This window comes from Nomascus leucogenys, chromosome 13, assembly GCF_006542625.1.
Source record: "Nomascus leucogenys isolate Asia chromosome 13, Asia_NLE_v1, whole genome shotgun sequence".
NCBI lineage: Eukaryota > Metazoa > Chordata > Mammalia > Primates > Hylobatidae > Nomascus > Nomascus leucogenys.
Window position 1 is genome coordinate 84,370,999 of NC_044393.1, and position 20,951 is coordinate 84,391,949.

At 33.9% G+C, this 20,951-nt stretch overlaps 1 protein-coding gene across 6 annotated transcripts in view; it reads right to left on the minus strand.

Moving 5' to 3' along the window:
- Positions 1-20,951, minus strand: part of CNOT4 (CCR4-NOT transcription complex subunit 4) — a 147,012-nt gene that overhangs the window by 23,233 nt on the left and 102,828 nt on the right. For 4 of the 6 annotated variants that reach the window (XM_030825735.1, XM_030825734.1, XM_030825737.1 and 1 more), the window contains exons 8-10: positions 13,467-13,524; positions 10,889-11,138; positions 9,170-9,667 (exon numbers count right to left, since the gene is read on the minus strand). In XM_030825735.1, coding sequence (XP_030681595.1) covers positions 9,170-9,667; positions 10,889-11,138; positions 13,467-13,524 — 806 coding nt within the window. Of the gene's footprint in view, positions 1-1,200; positions 4,160-9,169; positions 9,668-10,888; positions 11,139-13,466; positions 13,525-20,951 lie in introns of those variants that run through there. The other 2 variants (XM_030825739.1, XM_030825738.1) reach the window with 1 other exon arrangement.

Genomic DNA, 20,951 nt, shown 5'->3' on the forward strand with positions numbered 1-20,951 from the left:
AAGTTACATTTTTAAAGATCACCAGAGATCTAAACAAATCTGAAGGCCTTTTCTCAGCTCTTATGCTTCCCAATTTCTAATTCATAGTTCTTCTCCATTCCAACCACTACTGTGCTAGTCTAGGCCAACTTATTTGCACTGGCCAGCAATGGCATACTACTGGAATTAGTTTCTAACTGGTCCTAATTGCAATCAAATCTATTACCCAATTACTCTTCTTAAAATGCTACATTCAAACTACATTTTTGCCAAGAACCTATAGTTCTCTACCACTGACCACATCTGCATCAAGACTAAACTCTTCTTCTTTAAAGGTTTTCAAGGCTTTAAACACACTTATCCAAGCTTACCTGTACCTGAATACCTCAGCTGGATCTCCTTACTGCCCTATCCCAACCCCTACAGGCCACTGTAAGATTTCAAAGCGACTGCAATTTGTTCCTTTCTCTTGTCTTTCTGAGGCAATGCCTCTGTGGGAGTACCTATGGACCTGTGCCAGAGCTCTGGCAGTCTTTTTTTTTTTTTTGAGAGGGAGTCTCACTCTGTCGCCCAGGCTAGAGTGCAGTGGCGCGATCTTGGCTCACTGCAAGCTCCGCCTCCTGGGTTCACGCCATTCTCCTGCCTCAGCCTCTCCGAGTAGCTGGGACTACAGGCGCCCACCACCACGCCCGGCTAATTTTTTTGTATTTTTAGTAGAGAAGGGGTTTCACCGTGGTCTCGATCTCCTGACCTCTCTGGCAGTCTTGACAGTGCTTGGAACACTGTACAAATAGGAGTCATGTCAGTGGAAATGTGCAAAGGTAAAATGCATTAGTTTTCTTTAAAGAACACCTACACAGAAGGCTCTACTTAATTCCCAGGATGCTAAGAGTAAGAGACATGAGCTCACACACATGTAGAATAATGAATGTATGTCTTTCCTAGTAAGGTTTTTTTCACCTCCCTCCAAATTATCATAAATTTTAAAATTTGAAATATAAGTATTCAATACCCTTTGTTGCCACTATCAGAGCAGTTACTGAGAGATGATAAATAATAAAGAGTCTGGACTGCTATGGTGGTTCCTGTGATTAAAATATTACCAAGACCTGACAGAAATAATGTGAAATATAACTGTCACTAGAATTATCCTTGATGATAGGGTCTGTATTTTATTCAACCTTATATCTCTCAAGATCTAGTTCAAGTCATTACACAGAATAGGTACTCAAATATTTAATTAATGCTTTGTTGAAATAAGGGGAGAGTACACAAAAGTGACATGTGGAAAACCAAAACTCAATAATAGAATGAAAAGAAAAGCGTTATTAGTCAGAAAAAAAATATTTTCTAATGGAATCGAGAAAATAGAGGCACTTATAATTCTTCATACAGCTAAAATCATTCAGTACAGGACTTGATTCCCTAAAGTGGCACTAAAAACATTTCAAGGCAGCTGTTCTTTTTTTTTTTTTTTTGATAGGAGAAGGGTATCACCAAATCCTTCAAATATCTAATAACTATGGATCTTCTCCTTAGAAAAAAAATGGACATATGTACATGCACACAAACCCACAATTTTGTATGTACTTTCAAAAATCTGGGATCCAGGTTAAAAATTCCTATGTTAAGGGAAAAGCTAGTCACTTTATAAAGGTTAAGGGTGTAAAAGTATATTAAGTTTCCCTTGCACATAATGCATCATGCAGGAATTTAACAACAACAACAACAAAAAAACCTGAAGCTTTTAAAGAATTTCTCATTCTGTCATTTTGGTTTCAATTTGCTTGCTATGTGAAGTGGTGGCTTCTTTTATGTGTTGTATAATTTCTTCTGTCCTTTAGTGTAAAATTAATTATGACTAGACTTTAAGACTTCAGGTTTTTTAAAAAACCATGTTTAAATAAAATACTAGGTAAGCAAAAAGGTGAAGCTTACAAGGAAGGTGTAGGAATTACAAAGTGAGTCAAAAGATCATGGTTAGCCATTCTATGCAAAAATTTAGAAGTCTAATTGCCCAAAACGCATTTTCTTGATTTACAGTGTGCATGTAAGTGGGGGTGGGGAGGAGAAGCAGGCAGGGAGATCTTTTGCGATTTTATTTAGGGCTCTGGCAAATCTGGGCAAACTACGTGATGATTTTTCCACACTGGCTATGAATGAGAAAGGAAAGAAGCCTCATTTAACAGGTATATCTCTCAACACCAAGGAGCAAATGGAACTAACCGCTCGCTACAGCTTTGTAAGAAGATCCAGGCAATGAAAGGCTAACACTGAAGGCTGGAGAAAGCTTTGAGCTAGTAAGCATCATTACAAGGAGCCAGAGTTTGTTATAATAACAAGGCCCAGGAGCCTCAGCCCCACAGGAGACATAAGCGAAGTCTTGGCCTCTTACAGTAAAAAATGAAAACCATAATTAAATTAAGCTATAGTAAAAGGCTGATAAGTCTACAATATTAGTAAGTCTACAATATTTTATTGGTATTTTCCAAATTGACAATGTTCTTGTAATGTCTTAAAATCACTTCTAGATAGAAATTAGAGATTGATATTTATGCTGAATTTTACAAAAATAACTTAAATGGCTAGACAATTCGCTGCTTCTACAGCCTCAGTTAACCAAATTTAAGGATATCTAAGAATAGATTTTTGTTTACCTCACTGTACCTTGGGATAAAGTCATTTAATTTGTCACATTATATCTAACAGAAAGTAAGCCAATTTTATATAGAGGTAACCTTGAAAACTCCCAACTCCAACATGACATTAAGTACCATCTCCTAATAACATGTTCTATTATTATCATTTTCAATCTCTAGGCTTCTTTTTTGTATTCAACATTATCCCGTTTCATACTTTTTTAAACAAATTAAAGCATACCTTTTATCATAATGGTTAAAATCTCAAGAGGAGGTGTGACTTTCCCTTTCTTCCCAGATGCTTCATTTACGCAGAATATGGTCATGTTTTCTGAATCAGCTTTTGTCCACTGCTCCGAACTAAGTACAGTTTCTTTTCTTTTATTACCAGTTTTAAAACTATTTCAAGAAATGTGTTTTCAGAAATATCACTTCACATTATGTCCTAATAAAGTACTCCACTATTCTCTTGATTAAAATTATCTTACAATTTAGGTGGCCTAATTTTAGAGGACATCCAATCTCTTCTCTTCTGCCTTAGTCTCTTTCTGGTCAGGTACTTATAATATTATCTTATTATCACATTTTAATTATTAAACAATGAAATTTCCAAAACAATATCCCACAGAATTACTGTTTGTTCAATAACAATGTTACACTACTATGGTTGCTTTTCACATACAATGTTTACTCCATATTCAAGTTTCAGAAAAGTCAACTATAAACTGAAGTTCTGTTTTTGAGGCATTTCCTGGCATACTAGGCAGTGCATTAGAAAAGAGATTATATTGCATTTAGGCTACAGTAATTATCTTTTAACCATCTATGCATAATTAACAACCATTCAAAAAGAAAGTGCAAAAGTGCAAGAGAGAACAAAACAGTTTCTACACATGTAATGCATATTATAGGATATAAATCTAGACAACTAAAAACAATCGCCAACAATATCCTTCTGAGCATTAAATGACACCACCAATTTTGTCTTATATGTATTCTTTCTTCTCAAGTATTCAAAGAATGCAATAGACATTATCTTGTTAATTTGCAAATTTTTCAGGAGATTAGGATATTATTTTTTCACAACCAGAAAACAAGGTACTACCATTACCTTTGTATAATTTTTCAATAATAGAGCCAAAATAAGAACAATTCTAGCTAATCTCACCTGGGATCTTAGTACTACAAGTTTATGAGTTAGAAATAGTATCACTCATGAGAAACAATGCCAAAATTATTACACTAATAAATTATGTTAAAGGCCTAATAAAGAAATACTTCAACAACTATGAGGTAACACGCTAGCTGTAGGCATGAGGAACGTTTATATTGGCTCTTTTGGGTGTATACATTAAAAGCAAAATCATAAAGGAATCATGCAAAAATCCAGTTGCCCATGCAAGCACCCCAGAGTCTAATCCTCTCCTCTCAGTTCTGTTGTCAGGCCACAGTAGTGTGGAGACTTGTAGGCTGCTGTCCTTGTTGTAATGAATGGGAAGAGGTTGACAGTGGCATGGTCGAAACCTTCACCTCTTCTTCCCCTGTGGAAAAGTCAGTCATGGTCTAGTTATGGGTGACTAGATTTGTTAACAGTCCCTTTAAAAATGATTTCAATATTTGGAATACTGATACATATATAAAATACATGCTTAATGTTTGGAATCCAGGTGTGAAACAAGACATGAATTTTAAAATATAAACTTATCAAGTACCTGGAAAGTAGTTATATTCTAAATATATCCTGAGTAATATTGTGTCAGAGATAAGAACAAATACAATAGATTTAGATTTAGATAAGAACAAATACAACATACTACCAAAAAAAAAAAAAAAAAAAAAAAGACCAGGAAAGCCATTCTTTTCCAAGCCAATTGGACCTCTTATAGATACTCCTAGTAAATGGTAAATATTAATAGTATTTTGTGAAAAAATTAAACCTTGATTTACAGAAGTGAAAACTGATTTTTAAAAGAGAAAAATTACAAATCCATGTTTTAAAAGCATAAATTATGTACTAGAAAAAATAAAATAAGAGATATAAATATTAACTTAGTAAATTAACATACAGCATCTGAAAATTCAAGTTTACCTTTGAAGTAATTGAAAAACAGTAAAATGTTAACAGTACAATGATCCAATTGACTGAAAATGAGATGACTACTTCTAGGTCAGAGAATTATAGATGAATGCGATCAGTTCTCCTGATTATAATTGAGAATTATTTGACTACCAGTGACCTGTTTCACACATGACTCAAAATTCAATCAAGTCACTGTTAAAACAGTTCATATAGAAACAAAGAAAATTTAAAGAAAAATGCCCTCTCAAAAGTAAAGTTTAAATTAACAAAAACGTGAAAAAAAAATCCAATCCTAAACAGCTTCAAATATTTTTGAGGTATATCTTGAAACAACAATGCTTACTGATTTATGTTTTCCAAATAATTTTTAACATCATGGAATAAAAACAACTTGGCAGAATTTTTTTTTTAAAACAAATCTGCAAAATTACATGTGGAAGGATAGCTGACAAAGCAGAAAGAGAGTCTGTCAATCCATATAACAGGTGATTTTGTAGTTTTTCAGTAAATTGGCAAAGATTCTTATAAACCCCAAGAACATAGCAATGAGGCTGTGTAAAGCAAATTTTAGACTAGAGTTCTCAGCGAGAAAATTATAATAATAAGGACTAAGAAACAGACTGATTTCCATCAAGTCGATAAACTTTATTCTATTTTGTAACAATAGCCCATATACCCCTGAGCTGGGCCAATTTGTCTCATGAGTTGATACTGTTGATAAAAAGGGACTTGCAAGTGTGTGAGAGCAAAAACCAATTGCCACGGGAAGAAAGCCAAGTTAAAGCACATGCCAGTGATCTTCATTTATGAAGGAGGGCATCACTGTTGTAGTGCAAAAACATTTCCATTGTTGAATTTGAGATCTAAGTTCTTATCCTAATTCCACTACTAATTGAATATGTGACCTTTAACAAATTATTTAAGCTTTCTGGAACACAGCTTTGCTATTCCTAAAATGAAGGAATTGGACAAAATAAAGTCACTTTTTAGGACAAGGTAAATCACTTTGTAGAAAGAAGGCATATGGTTCCAATAATTAAAAAAAAAAAAAGATCTGAATGAATTTACTTTAACTGCCCACGATTCAAAATTTCCCCCAAGAATATTTATTTCAAAAATATTTCTAAACTTAGTAAACCAAATGCTGCTAAAAAGGTTTCACCTAAGGAAATAACTACTAATTTTAAACACAAAAAAAGTCTTCAATTAGATCAAAAAAAAAGGAAGCTGCATTTCTGTCAAACCTCTGGCAACTGTTTTTCCCATGATAGGTTTCAGATATACCAATCTTTAATAATTCACTGAACAAACCAAAAATAAAAATTTAAGTACAAATGTATAGTAAGTAGACATTCTATTTGTATGACATGTAGGTGACTGCCATCTCTGATTTGCTCTTATAGGTCAGAGACCATATTTTGCTCTATTTAGAGAATAAATATATATGCCTTTCCAGAGTGTAGAATTAGTTTAAAATATTGTCTAAGTATATCTTAAAGTAGCAGGTCCCACTGAAACAGGTATGTACTCTCTCCATTACTGAAGCATTTAGTGACAGCTGCCCTGTATAAGGTATCATGATAACTGCTAAAGGATACAAAGTTGAATCCTTTTCAATAGTTCAACTCAGGTGCAAGCGAGCTACAACAGGTGCAAGTGAGTTACCGAGGTATTAAATTAATTCAAATTAGACATAGTTAAGATGTATATATAGTTTTCCAGATTTTCACTTTCTGTCATTTCTAATAGTTACTGAAAATCCTAAATCTTCTGGCTATAATTACATAGCTATTCTGCTCTGAGGCTTAGCACATTCAGTTTTCTGAGGCATCTACCAAATATTTATAATCCATGAGAGGATTCTGGTGTGTGAGACTCTTGATAAAAATTTTTTAATTTTGGTACATTAAAACTAAAATTTCTCTAGTCACCAGAGCCTTAAAAATAACCTAATTAATAAGCTTAACCATAAGTCACCATTTAAATACCAAGCAAGTCTGCACAGCCTGAAATTGAAAATCCAAAATAAACTCTCCCACCCCCTACCAAATAGTACAATGATTCAGAACCTAAAGTTGGTGACTACATTTTTAGCATCTCTGAAAAAAAAAGGTTTTAATGCTCTATGGTTGAGTATATGGTAAAATTTTTAAAAATCAAAACAAAATCCACAAGGATAGAACCATAATTTAATGCCACATTTTTTCCATAAAGCATCTACTTTAGACGAAGATTTTAAATGACTAACACAAGGACAACTAAACTCACTAATCAGCGATTTCTCATTACCAGTGCAGCATTCTGAGAATAACTATTCGTTTGAAATATATGGGTTAAAACTACTCTTCAGTGCTAAGGGATAGTATGATGACTACGAAATTGGAAGAAAACCAAAGATCGTCATGTAATAAGTCAAAAGCACAAAAAGAAGACAGCTAATAACTAGAATCCCATGAAGGCATCCTACTTCCTATCATACCAAGTCCATGCCATTTTGCCTCATTGTCAGAGTTTCTCATCTTCTCATCCATTATATCTATACAATTTAAGAAGCACCTCCTGTTATAGGAGGTAGCTGTATTACTTCTCAGTGTAATCACATACTAATTCCTGCCTCTATGCCTTTACTCAGGAGGTTTCCATCAACATAAAAGGCCTTTTCTCTTCCCCGATGCTAACCCAAATCTAAGATATGATAGTAGGGATCAATTCCTACTTATTCAATGAAGCCTCCCCAAGAATTACAGGGTACATTGATGTCTCTCAGATTCCAGTATCAGACATATAGTTACCACTTTCATACATTATTTTAGTCTCTTCAACTATACTTTAAGTATGTGGAAATTTCATCCACATCTTAAACTTCTTTAATATTCCCCACATGTCCTAATTCATTGATGAGCAAATAGGAATCCTCATATTCACTGTAATTGGTTTAATTTTTAAATGTTTTGATGATTTGGGGGAACTTAACTTTAACTTCTAATGAATGTTATAATCAACTATGAGATACACTACTAGTAATTAAAATGCCACATTTCTAAATAATTAAAGCAAAGTAAAATGAAAGAAAATTACATTCTAATACGCTATCTTGAATGGAAGGAAATAAAAGGAGTATTTGGAACTGAACACATTGTTTCACAAGTAAGTATCATGTAGAAGAAGAGGACTGAAAAATGTCACTCTGGTTACCTACTAACTACCATAATTAAATGAACAAATAAGAGTCCCATCACTGTGCAAGTCACTACATTAGGTGCTACCAGGCTATGTAAATTAACTTCACTGTATCAATGGTTAATTTCACTATGTCAACAGCCACAAACTATATTCTCTTAACCTAGCTACTCGTCTATAACATGAAATATTGTCGGTCCCAAAGGGAATAGGGATAAAGAACTTTGATAGACCTCTGTAAATTCATCTATCAGCCTTGCTAAAAACAAGAGAGTGAATGCCTTGCTGCTGATAAAAGTATCCTATTACGATAATACTTTGCCATGCCGTACCTGACAAGGGATAACAATAAACTGTATGAATTATGTGAAGAACTATTCTAACAGAGTGAGAAACTATTGTATTCTACTTGAGAGAATCATGATTCTATTTCACTTGAGAGAATCAGGAGAGGAACAAAATTTTTTTAACATCATCTCTAAAGCCAAAGTTAAATGAGAACACTATTAACAAGAATAATTCCCTTGGATATACAAGATACTTCATCTAAAAAATGTTATATAGAATCTTAAAACCCAAAAGTTCTGAAACCTTCAAGGGTAGCAGTACAAAACCAGAAGTATTTTGGCATCAAACTTACATTACCTTATATATACTTCATATTTTCCCCCAGAAATAAAAACATGGCAGATCAAATAGGAAAGTATCTTTCCTTGAACAATTTCTCTTTCACAAAAGGTGTATGTCTGAGACATATGATATGCTTGTAAAACACTAATAATCAGAGTTCTCAAGTATTTTATTTATAGCTCAGTTTTGATGTGTGTGTATGTGTGTATCAGTCAAAACAAGTAACTGCCAAAAGTAGGTAGAGTGGCTTTATCCCTCATGCTCTCATTATCATTAAAAAATTTTTTTTAGCCATTTTACTTTAGAATATAAAATCATAATTTTCACCAAGGTGTTGGACTTTATAGTACCATAACTTCAGAGACCATTTTCTTCTTTTTCATTTTGCATTTGTATACCATATGAAAGTTTGGTAATTATCCTATTAAGCAAAATGCTTCCAAACAATAACTAAGTATAATACTCCACCATCCTTATAAAGCTCAATATTACAAGGCATCCATCAAATGAAAAATATATTTTAGATTATGATAAAGACTAATCTTTCGTAGAAATTTCCAAGATATTAGTACTCTGTTATTCAACAGTTACTTCCCTATCCACCCAACAACCTGAAAATATGAGTTATTCAAAAATTCTCAAAGGCTTTAAATGAACCTACCTGCTACAGGGATCCCTCCCAGACCTGTGTTGTGCTGTGGCGGGAGATTCAAGTCCAAGAAATTACTATTTGAGGTGGGGTTTGCTGTGTGGTTCAAGTGCATGATGCTATTGCGTGGAAAGGCCATCCAAGGATAGCGGGCTGCCTGGCCTGGAAAACTGAATGAATTATAAACCGCTCGGTGCTGCTGAAATTGAGGGAACCTCTGGGGCAAGACTGAAAAGGTACTATTGAGAGAATTGGCATTTGTTGCTGCAGCAGGATGCAGGAATCCAGAGCCTGGACCTTTGGCGGTTGTAGTGTGTGAAGAGGAGTTCTGAAGAGATGTGGGTGAAAGGGAAGGTTGGTCTTGAACGGACAGTTCCTTCTCAATCAGGTCTGCTAAGGCTTTTCGAGTGACATCGAAGGGATCAAAACCCAAGTCATCCTCTGGTTGTTTAGAAGAACCAAAGCCAAAAGCTGCTTGCCAGTCTGTAGAGGATGATACTGGGATTGTTTCTGTTGGGAAGAAAAATAGTGATGAATATCAGATACATAGCTCATTTTCATACTTAATAAGTACCCATGCTACTGAAAGTTAAACATGTCATTTTACAAATCAAGTACGTGCAAAATCTATGTGACTTCTTAGCACATTAAGATCATATAATTACAAAAGGCCTTATATACTTCTAGCAGTTATTTAACTCTTAAGCTACTAGCTTCAAAAACTGAATGATATAGACTGATTTTGCTAATCAAAGGAAAAAATGTACTTGACACTCCAGTTATACTCTCAACCATTTATAATCAAAACCAACCTAAGTCACTTCCATGAAATAAATATAATTTAATAGATTTTAATTAGTAAAGTTTATTTTTTAAATGTATTTATCAAAGTACAAATAATTTTGAATATATGCTTTCTATAATAAGAAAAAATATAATTTAATTTAAAAGTATTTATGTTAATCCTTATAGTTTTTTGGAATTTTCTGCTCCACAGGTGCTGTTGTCAATGTTACTTTTATGCCACCTTTCATAGTAATGAGAGAATTCAAAATGGATAAAAATGGAAATGGCTCAAAAATACCATTTAGTAGTAACATAACTGTTACTACTAAATAACTTGCATCTTTGTCAGCTGAGGGTGGAAAATCTTAAACACAAATCTAACTAAATAAAAATACAAATCTAATTAAAAATCTAAGTTCTTGCCAGGTGCAGTGCTTCATGCCTGTAATCCCAGCACTTTGGAAAGCTTGGGTGGGAGGATCACTTGAGGCCAGGAGTTCAAGACCTGGGCAGTATAGCAAGACCCTGTCTCTACAAAAAATTTAAAAATTAACCAGGAGGCTGAGGTGGGAGGATCACTTGAACCCAGGGTGTGAGGCTGTGGTGAGCTAAGATCACACCACCGTACTCCAACCTGGGCGAGAGAGCAAGACCCCCACCTCTAAAAAATAAAAATGAAAAAAAAAATTCCCAAAGGACTAAGCTTTTTACTATTGGGAAAATAATATAACCTTTACTTCTGGAGAAATCTTTTAACACAGTAATTTCTAGGTCACACAACAATGTATCTAACCACCTAATTCCATGTAGTTTAAATATTTACATTTTTATTAAAAGAGAACAGAGAGGCAAAAGATAAAAATATATCCACTAATGAGTTTCATGTTAGTCTGTCAACAATATGTTAAGAGCATAATTACTAATACTTGTACTATTGTTATATACCTGATGTGAAGAGGCTCTGTGGTTCTGGTGCTGTAGGCCAGTCACTGGATGTCTGTGGGGAGCTGGGGAAAGGAGGAAGCCCACTTGGGATAGGGTTGGGATGGCGAAAATTGTCTGAGAATAACGACTGTGACTCTGTTACTGCCCCTTCAAAAGGGGACCGTGCACTGTGATTGGATGAACTGATGGGGATGACTGGATTGGATTTTGACAAACCAGGTGGTGGTGAAGGCGTATCACTGTTAGATATCTGAATAAAAAAGGAAAACAAATAATAACTACATGTTTATACATTTTAATAAGCCACAATTTAAAAGTTTGCAACTAAATGTATTAGAATAGTGTTTCACAAACTGTGGTACTTGAAGATGTTTTAATGAAAGCATGAAGTTTCAGAAAATCAATTAAATCATTAACTTACATATATACTCTTTAAAAAAAATAATAATCTGCCTGAAAAGATTAAACTAGTCTCCCTTTTTTTTTTTTTTTGAGATGGAGTCTCACTCTGTTGCCCAGGCTGGAGTGCAGTGGTGCAATCTCGGCTCACTGCAACCTCCGCCTCCGGGGTTCAAGCAATTCTCCTGCCTCAGCCTCCCAAGTAGCTGGGACTACAGGCGCATGCCACCACGCCCGGCTAATTTTTTGTATTTTTAGTAGAGACGGGGTTTCACCGCGTTATCCAGGATGGTCTCGATCTCCTGACCTCGTGATCCACCCGCCTCGGCCTCCCAAAGTGCTGGAATTACAGGCATGAGCCACCGTGCCCGGCCATCTCCTCTCTTTTTACAACCTTACTTCTCTTACTTTACCAAGAAAAGAATATTTCTCATTCTGGGATTTTACTATAGTATTTTGCTCAAGAGTGAAAACTTTCCAGAGGCCAAACACAAATTATTAGAAATACATGGATTGGTGATAAGAGAGTGACTGACTGTAATGACTAGATTATTTTACATGCTAGGTGATTCTCAATATTTTAGTTTTCAAGAAAATTAAAGAAAGATCTAATTAAGTTGTTTCCAAACACATCATTAAAAATAATTTTATATAATAAATCTTTGTATGATTCTTAGGTATTTAATTAAGAAGAAATTGAGAGACTTGAGAGGTACTGATATAACACTACTCCTTCCATCTACCTATTTATATGAACAAAGTATCTCAACACTTACATCTTAGAAAAATAAAAAACATGACTAGATTGCTGCTGAAACTTGCCTCTTATTTACCAATAGGTAACTTTCATCTAGAGATACATACAAACCAATTTTAAAATGGCCCTATTCTTCATTAAGAGATGAATTTTCAATATAATTTTACTATTTATTTTACTATAATTTTACTGTTTATTACTATTTGTTTCATGGTTTTTAAAATTAAAATCTACATTTATGTATAGTGTCACCTCAATACTACTAATAAAATTCAGAAGACAAAAACTGGCATTTGAAGTCATTATTATGACTTCAAAATAACGCAAAAACATTATTTCAATCCAAAAATTTATATGCCTATTTTTAAGAGAAGTATATGCTTTTCAAGCAAAAACTGTATTGCATTAAGATAAAACTCTATAATAACAGAAAGAGAAAAATTAGTTCACAGAGAAAAAATTAATTTAAAACTTCTGATTGTTAAAGGAAAGCATGTGTATTTTTTTAAATGGATGACAGGATAATAAAACATGATTATGATCAAAACATTATGATGGGATATCAAAACATTAAATTTCTCAGATACCAATATTTCTAATATGCTGGAAATTACATCCTTTGCAACTACTTTTAACCTGTAAAAAATTTTAATGTGCAACTAAAATACACAAGGGGATATACAAATTTCCACATTGTTTTACAAAATGTGTCAGTAAAACGTTTAGAAAAGCATTATATTTTAGATCTCTAAGTTTTTCACAAATACTGTGGAGGACTGGCTATTCTTTATGGAAGAGACTAAATTACATTTATTTTACCAATGTAAGAAGATGTATAGAAACTCAAGGGGTGCAAAACTAGCCAAAAAAAAAAAAAAGGTCCCTGAGCAACAAGACAAGATGACATAAAGCATGCTCTAATGGTCACCACTCCACTCAGTTTCACAGTAGATTCAACTTTGAACAGCTTATCTGGCTTATCATTTCAAAGCTGATAGTCATTTGGGGAAAATAAGAAGGGAAACTGTTAGGGACAAATACACTTGACTGAAATAGAAAATTAAAGTAGAGAGCAAGGGGCAAGGGGAGTATGTGGTAGGAATACAATTCTTAAAAGCAAGAACTCAGAAGGCATGCTAGCCTGGGACCATTTGGCACAGGGTCAAAAAGACCAATAACATTAGCAGACTCTAAAGATAATAGTATCCAGTCATAATGATAATTCTGAGTCATTAAAAAAGGGTTAAACTATGCTCTATATATTCTAGGGGAAAAAGGCTAATTATAATGATTAATAAATATGAGCATCAAAAGTGTTTTTAAATTGTGTCAGTAAAGTATTTTTAGAAAATTCACCTGCATGGAATACCTTGCTTTCGGAGTATGGCAAATAAATCAAGTGATACTGTATTCAAATCTTACCTGCTGGGAATTATCACCGTTCCCTATACTGAGAGAATCTGAAGGTTTGTCAATGGGGCTGTAAAAAGAAAACAAATCGAATAAAATCAGAATAAAGTCATTCTCCTACAATAAAGACAAACTCCTCGAAAGCCAAAACAAAACAAAACAAAACAAAAAAAACAAAAACCAGACACTTTACCATCTTAACAAATGTTTATTGAGGTACTGGGAAGTAAAACATTGATTAAACGTTGAGGACACAAAGAAGTACAGGTTGAGCATCCCAAATCCGAAAATCCAATATCTGAACTGCTTCAAAATTTGAAACTTACTGCACACCGACATGACACTCAAAGAAAATTGGTCACTAGAGCATTTCAGATTTCAGATTTTCAGATTTGGGGTGTTTGCCCAATACGTATAATGCAAGCATTCCAAAATCCAAAAGAAAAAAAAATCTGAAATTCAAAACACTTCTGTTGCCAAGAATTTTGAACTAGGGATACTCAACCTGTATAAAATCTCTACCCTTAAGGAACTTACATTCTAATTAGATTCTCCAAAAACAATGGGTAAAATAATAGCTTATGGGGGGAAAAAGGCACTGCTTACAATTAACAGATCAAAAGTCTAATCCACCATTTATTTTTGTGCATGTGATAAACATATTCCCCATTTGAGTTTTTGAAATAATACTGACATTTTTCTAGGTGTTTGACAGAGGGCATAAAAGTTATTGAAATATTCTCCATAGGTTTTTAAGAGCAGTATATTTCTTTTAATATTTCTGTATACTAATCATAACCCTAGAGAAGGCATGTGAAATGAGACAAAAGAAACATTTTTGGGCAAACTACTGATTCAGACAAAAACATTACCATTTTATTTTCGTATAGAGAAAATGTAGTACCATGGTAAAGTAAGAGAATCACTGACTTCAAATCCATTTTATCTTGACTGACTTAAAGACAAAATAAAATCTCTATAAGCACTGCAACAGTGTACTGATATCATTCCTATAACTAACTTTATTTAACTCAGCACATGAACAAAAATAGTCATGTGTTGCTTAATGATGGGATACATTGTGAGACATGCATTGATAGGTGATTTTGTCATTGTGGAAACATTAAAGTGTGCACTCACATAAACCTAGATAGCATGGTTTACTACACACCGAGGCCATATAGTGCCTAGTGCTCCTATGCTGCAAACCTGTACAGCATGTTACTGTTTTGAATACTGTAGGCAATGTAACATAAGGGTAAGCATTTGTGTATCTAAATATATCTAAAAATAGAAAAGGTACAGTAAAAAAATTATTTATAATTATATAGAACCACCGTTGTATATGTGGTCCATCCATTGTTGACCAAAACAAAACATTGTTATGCAGTACATGACTATCGTTACTCAAATGTGTTGTTCTGATACCGTTATAGGAAAAAAATTAAGATTCCAAATTTCTTAAAATTATTTTATTCCCTGAAAATATACACAAAGTCCCCTTTCAAATAGATAACTTACTGATACCATATTTAATTGCTCTAAAAAAAAAAAATCTAACAAGGGCTAGTACCCAATCTGAATCCCAGGTGAATCTTCTGCAGACATTGCCAGATGTTCTTCATTATAAGCAAACAGATTTGAAATTTACTTGAAGAGCATTTTTACTTATTATTCATAAAATAGCAATAAATCAATGAATATTAAGTAATGTGGGTAATGCAAACAGTTTAAAGATACAGCCCTGAGCCCACTAAGTTTAGAAGTATTTGGGGGAAAGAAGTGCACAAAGAAGGTAAGTACAAACAAACATCAGCCAGTGCTTGCTATCAAATGAATTGTTTAAACAAACAAACAAACAAACAAAAACAATGCCATAAATCTTTAGAAGAAAGCAAAGCTACTACAAGTGGGGCAATTAGGGAAAGTTTCCTAGGGGAGTTCAAATTTAAGTAGGTCCTTAAAAAGATTTACCCAGCAGGAGAAGAAAGGGGGAAAGGGGAAAGAACAGCATTAAAGGTAGGAATACCTCCTGTGTCAAGGGTCAAAATGTCGGAGACACTGTTGGGAGAGCTAAGTATTTAGTTTAGCTAACAAATGGGATAGCTGGAATAATAATGGAAGGTAAGGACAGAAAGGCAAACACAGGTTAGGCTCCAGAGGCTACAGAAATGACCTAAATAAGCAGTGTTTTAGAAAGATTAATTTGGTGGCAGAACATAATAGCGATAATCCGAGATAAACTTGCACTATACTTATACTATGGTAATAAGGGCTTCAAGTGGAGAGAAAGAGGTAATAATAGAAACAAAAGGCTAAAAGAAAGATATTACAAAGGACAATTTCTAGTGTCTGGATCTTGGTTCATCTTCCCAGTCACCACCCAATTTAGTGCTTCCATAAGAGCACTAGATAATAATTTTCAATATAAATGAGGTCAGTCTTGCTAATGGCCAGGGCAAAATATGAAAATATTACATAAAAAATAGATCTTAAGGATGTTTCTGGATTAAAACTAATTAGAATAACTTACATCACCTTGTCCACCATCCCAACTGCAATTTCCTAAGCACTGATTCATAATACTTTATGCTTTACCTGGGAAAGTTTTATCAAAGATGTTTTAAAATTTGTAGATTGTGTTATCTATCCGATAATAGCTGTTGAAAAATCAGGATTATGGCAAGAGACCAGTAAATGTATGTTCTACTCAGTTTTACTATATTCTTCTCATTTTAACAATAACAAATTAAAGGAATAATAAATGAAAAGCTTAAAGAATAAAGATATAACTAGAAATTATTTTTTTCCTATGTGGGCTATAACAAGTCAATTATAGTTACACCTGATATTATATTAATAATTGGAATTATCAGTGGAAAAGAATAAAAGATAGGAGAATCCCTGAAAATACATGGGTAACCCCAACAGAAAGAAAAACTATATTTACAAATTCCAATAAGTGTGAACCCCTTGTTTCTGTAACGGCTGGAGAGAAAAGTTATCTTGAGACTACAACCAACAGGTCAGAGATCTCACAACTCCACTGGCATCAGATGTAGAACTTTCTTCCTCATTAAGAACTGAGTCTGCTTAAGCTCTGGTCACATTAATAAATTCCTTTTACTTTCAGCATCCACCCACCCATTATCATGCCAAGAGGGTAACTGCTAAGAAAATAAAAACTTTAGTAAATACCAGATTTACTCATGAAGAGGGTATTCCATGAAATGGACTATTCCCTGGTAAAAAATTGCCAGGTCCCAATGTTATCAGATATAAGAATTTGGATGCACTAAGATAAATTGCACAGGGCTTTTTTTATTTAAAAACAAACAAAAAACCTACAGGTTTTCTTAAATCAACCTCTTTCTACTGCACTAAACAAAATTACTTGCATTTTGAAGCTGAAGTTTTGTTGTTCATTCCATTTTCAATGGGAGAGATTTTTTTTAAAAAACCATTTGTACAGCACAAAGCAGTGGGGCAGAAGTTGCCTAGTGAGGGAAAAAGCCAGAAAGGTGTTTGAAAAATTGAAGATACCAATTCTATCCTCAAGGATAGAAGCAAAGAAAAGCAGATAATATAAACTGAGCTAAAACAAAGAATGAGAGTGGCAAAAACAGAGGTTGACAACCATCTCTGAAGAGGCTAGGAGTTGAGAAGACTGACTACACCTGTACTTCACTCATATACTGAAACTGTCATGATCTGAGAGAAAGAGAAATCAAGATGCTGAAGTCCATGAATACCATGCAGTTCATTGAAAAGTACTGGATTCAAGTGGGACTAAGAAGTACTAATAGGTAATCTGGTCTCCTAACACAATCAAGATATTCCCAGAAGGCAATGCTGTATGTATAAATCCCTGTACACAAAAATTCAAAAACATGTATTTTCATACAAACGATCTAATTTTTTTTTTTAAGTTTCAGTCCCAAATTGTTTTAAAAATCCATGGTAAGACTATATCTTTTTTTTTTTTTTTTGAGACAGAGTCTCGCTCTGTTGCCCAGGCTGGAGTGCGGTAGCACTATCTTGGCTCACTGCACAAGATAGTGATTCCTCCACATCCCACATGCAAGTGATTCTTGGGCCTCAGCCTCCCGAATAGCTGAGATTACAGACGTATGCCGCCATCCTTGGCTAATTTTTGTATTTTTTAGTAGATGCGGGGTTTCGCCATGTTGGCCAGGATGGTCTTAACATCCTGGCCTCAAGTGATCTGCCAGGCTTGGCCTCCCAAAATGCTGGGATTCAGCCGTGAGCCACGGCACCTGGCTGAGATTACATATTTCTTAGGAGGAAATATTTGTAAATTAACCCAAAAGTGCAACAGAGCTTTTTAAAATACATATATGCACAAAATATATACATATTTATTTAAAGTAAAAAGTATACATCCAGACTCCATCGTGAGAATTCTATTCAATTAGTCTAAATTGAGGCATCTGGTATTTGATGATCACTGAAACAAAGGAAGAGAAGAGGAATGCAATGACAAGGCATCAAGACTCCTCAAAGTCTCTCAAATTATTAGATTTCACAAGTAGAAGAAATCACTAAAATCAAATTTAAATACTCTGTTTTACAGATAAAGATATCAAATTCAAAACTGTCTGCAAACAGGTAGTCACTGACACAGCTGGGTCTCAGTTTGGATTTGTAGATATTCAGCCAAGTTTTGATTTCTTCTAACTTGCTCCAAAGGCAATGCTTGAATTTTACTTTCTTTTACTACTTCCTTAATGGTGATGCCAACCAAATCACTAAACATAGTCTCATAATTGCTTTAAAAAATTTGCAACATAAACCAATTACACAGTAGAAGAATCTAAGAAAAAACATTTTTAAGGATGGAGGTGGACTAAAAAAAAGTTAGAAGGTTTAGTTCTTCTGCTTACCACATTCAAAAGAAAAATAGTCAAAGTGACTTACTGATTTTTACTTATATTTTAAACAAAAGATAAAATTTACTTACATTTTAAACACAAAATTTACATAAGGATAAAAGTCAACATAAAAGACATTTCCAAATTTCAGTCATGTTACTATATATACAAATACATATTCATTTTGCTTCTAAATTAAATACTCCCACATATATTCATTTCAAATAATCTATCTTAATTTTACCATTTACCAGAGTTCCTAAGTAATTCTGAGATATTTTTAAACACTTGCTAACACAAAGGGTATATTTAAGTTATCAATAGGTAAAACTTGCCTTTACAGAATATACTTTGACACAGGCTTCAAATATACATTAACATGTAAAGTATCACTTTGCTACTAAAACACAGCCACATCTAAGTGGCATAATTAGCTATTAACAGAACAAGAAGCTGGGTGCAGCACCACGTGCCTATAGTCCTAGTTACTCAGGAGGCTGAGGCAGGAAGATCACTTGAGCTCGGGAATTAGAGGCCAGCCTGGGCAACAGCAAGATCCTGTCTCTTTAGAATAAATTAAAAAATAAAAAAATAAAATAACAAAGCAAGAAAAATATGCCTCATTAAACCTAGAATGACTGTAGTTGTGTAAACATGATTTTAATTAGAATTTTCTCATAACCCCATGACCTACTTAACATGAATGAAAACAAATGTTTTGATAACTATTAATAAGTACAAAGAATTAGTTTTTAATAATAAAGTCAAAATATGGACATCTACTAGCCTAAACACATCACAAAATGTGGTAACCTTTCAAAAACAGCAAGTCTCCACTTATTCATAAATTCTGCATTTCAGTAATACACTTAATGTTTTTAAAAGATTTATATTTAAGTTAAACCTAAACACACTTATTTGCTGTACTTTTATTTTAGTAAATAAGGGCACACAGAACCCTATCTTTAACTGCCCCTTCACCCCACACTCATTCCATCCCACCCTCTGGAACAAATACTTTAGACAAGTGGTTCTAACTTCTTTTTTGACCATATTCTATTTAGGTGGGGCAAGATATCCCAGTTCACTTACTAGTTTTTCACTGCATGTGCACTAACTCTGTATATAGCCAAATACAACATAGGAAGAAAACTTTGTAAGAGAAATAGGGAAGATTCTGAGATATAAACTCAGAAAAACCTAGTAATCCACTGATTTTAATGTAAATATAAAATCTTACCAAACTTTAACTCACCCACTTAACTTACTAGTCCATTTCTCATGGCACCTGACCATAGTTTGAGAATCACTGCTTTATTCCACTCCTGAATTCACCTCTCATCTATCTAGAGGTATCAGCAGACCAGTGCCCTCTACACCAATATTTAATTGATAACTATTTTTAGGTCAGTTCTCTCTCTCAAAAGAATGTGCACATGCAAAATTTTACATAAAATTTCAGTGTTCACTAATATCCTGAGGCCTATTCATAATCTAACAATCTCTGCTTGAGACCTTTTTCTACAAATCTATGAACTATGCCTTTTCTAAATTCAAGAATTTTACCAAATAATGTCAGGGTATGAGAACAGAATTCATGCAGTGAATTCTGCTGAACTAATAAGGTACTCTAACTATACCTTCAGTCTATCAGAGATTATACTTGATTTTCGGTAAGGATATAGCCTATTTTTATTTTAAAAGATGTATACTCCTTCTCAAATGTAATAAAAATTGATAAATTCCTATAGAAGTTTCCCTTTCACCATTTCTCTAACTAATCCATTACTGCCACCAATCTGTGGCTCAGGGAAAGTTTGCTAAAAATAACATCAATTCCTTGGAATTTACAATCCATCCACTACATCTGTCTTCAGGTAATAAGCCTCAAGCACCAGAGATTTTCAAGATCAAACTACATATAGTTATGGCATAGTTTCATTTAAGCAAATTTGATTTATGTTTTAAAAAGTTTTTCCTAAGAGTTGCTCTTAAGAATTTTACCTCTTCTAGACTGAAGAGTGGGAGAATGAGGGATGAGCTTGGGCTTTAAAGTCACGGAGACTTTGGTCAGAATCTTATCTACTGCTTATTTGTGTGGGATACTGGTAAACTGTTTAAACTCTCTGAGACTCAGTTTTTTTACCTGTAGTAAGAAAACAATATATACCACACAGGCCTACTGAGGATATTAAATGAACACAGAAGACTCAAAACTTTCATTCCACCCTCGTTCCACCTAAGTCTAAAGCTGAACATCTCCATTTCCTCAATGATGGCTTGTTTCAGCCAGAATATCAAGTCATAACCATTTACACTGAGTGATCTGCATACCCCACAATTCTTGTAACTAGGCCTGCTCACTGTCTTGGGCACAGCAGCCTACCTAGTTACTATTCCTTTCACAGTTGGTACTTAAATAGCATCTCAATCTAAATGAAGATATTTCAAAGCCCCAAACTTAAAAATAATAAAATAGCCAGTCCTTAAGCATCATTACTGCAAGGCTTCATCACTTTCCACTCTCATTACTTGTATTCATCATTTCAAAGCAACTTATTCATAGCACATATATAGTTCAAAACTCATTAAGACTGATATACTC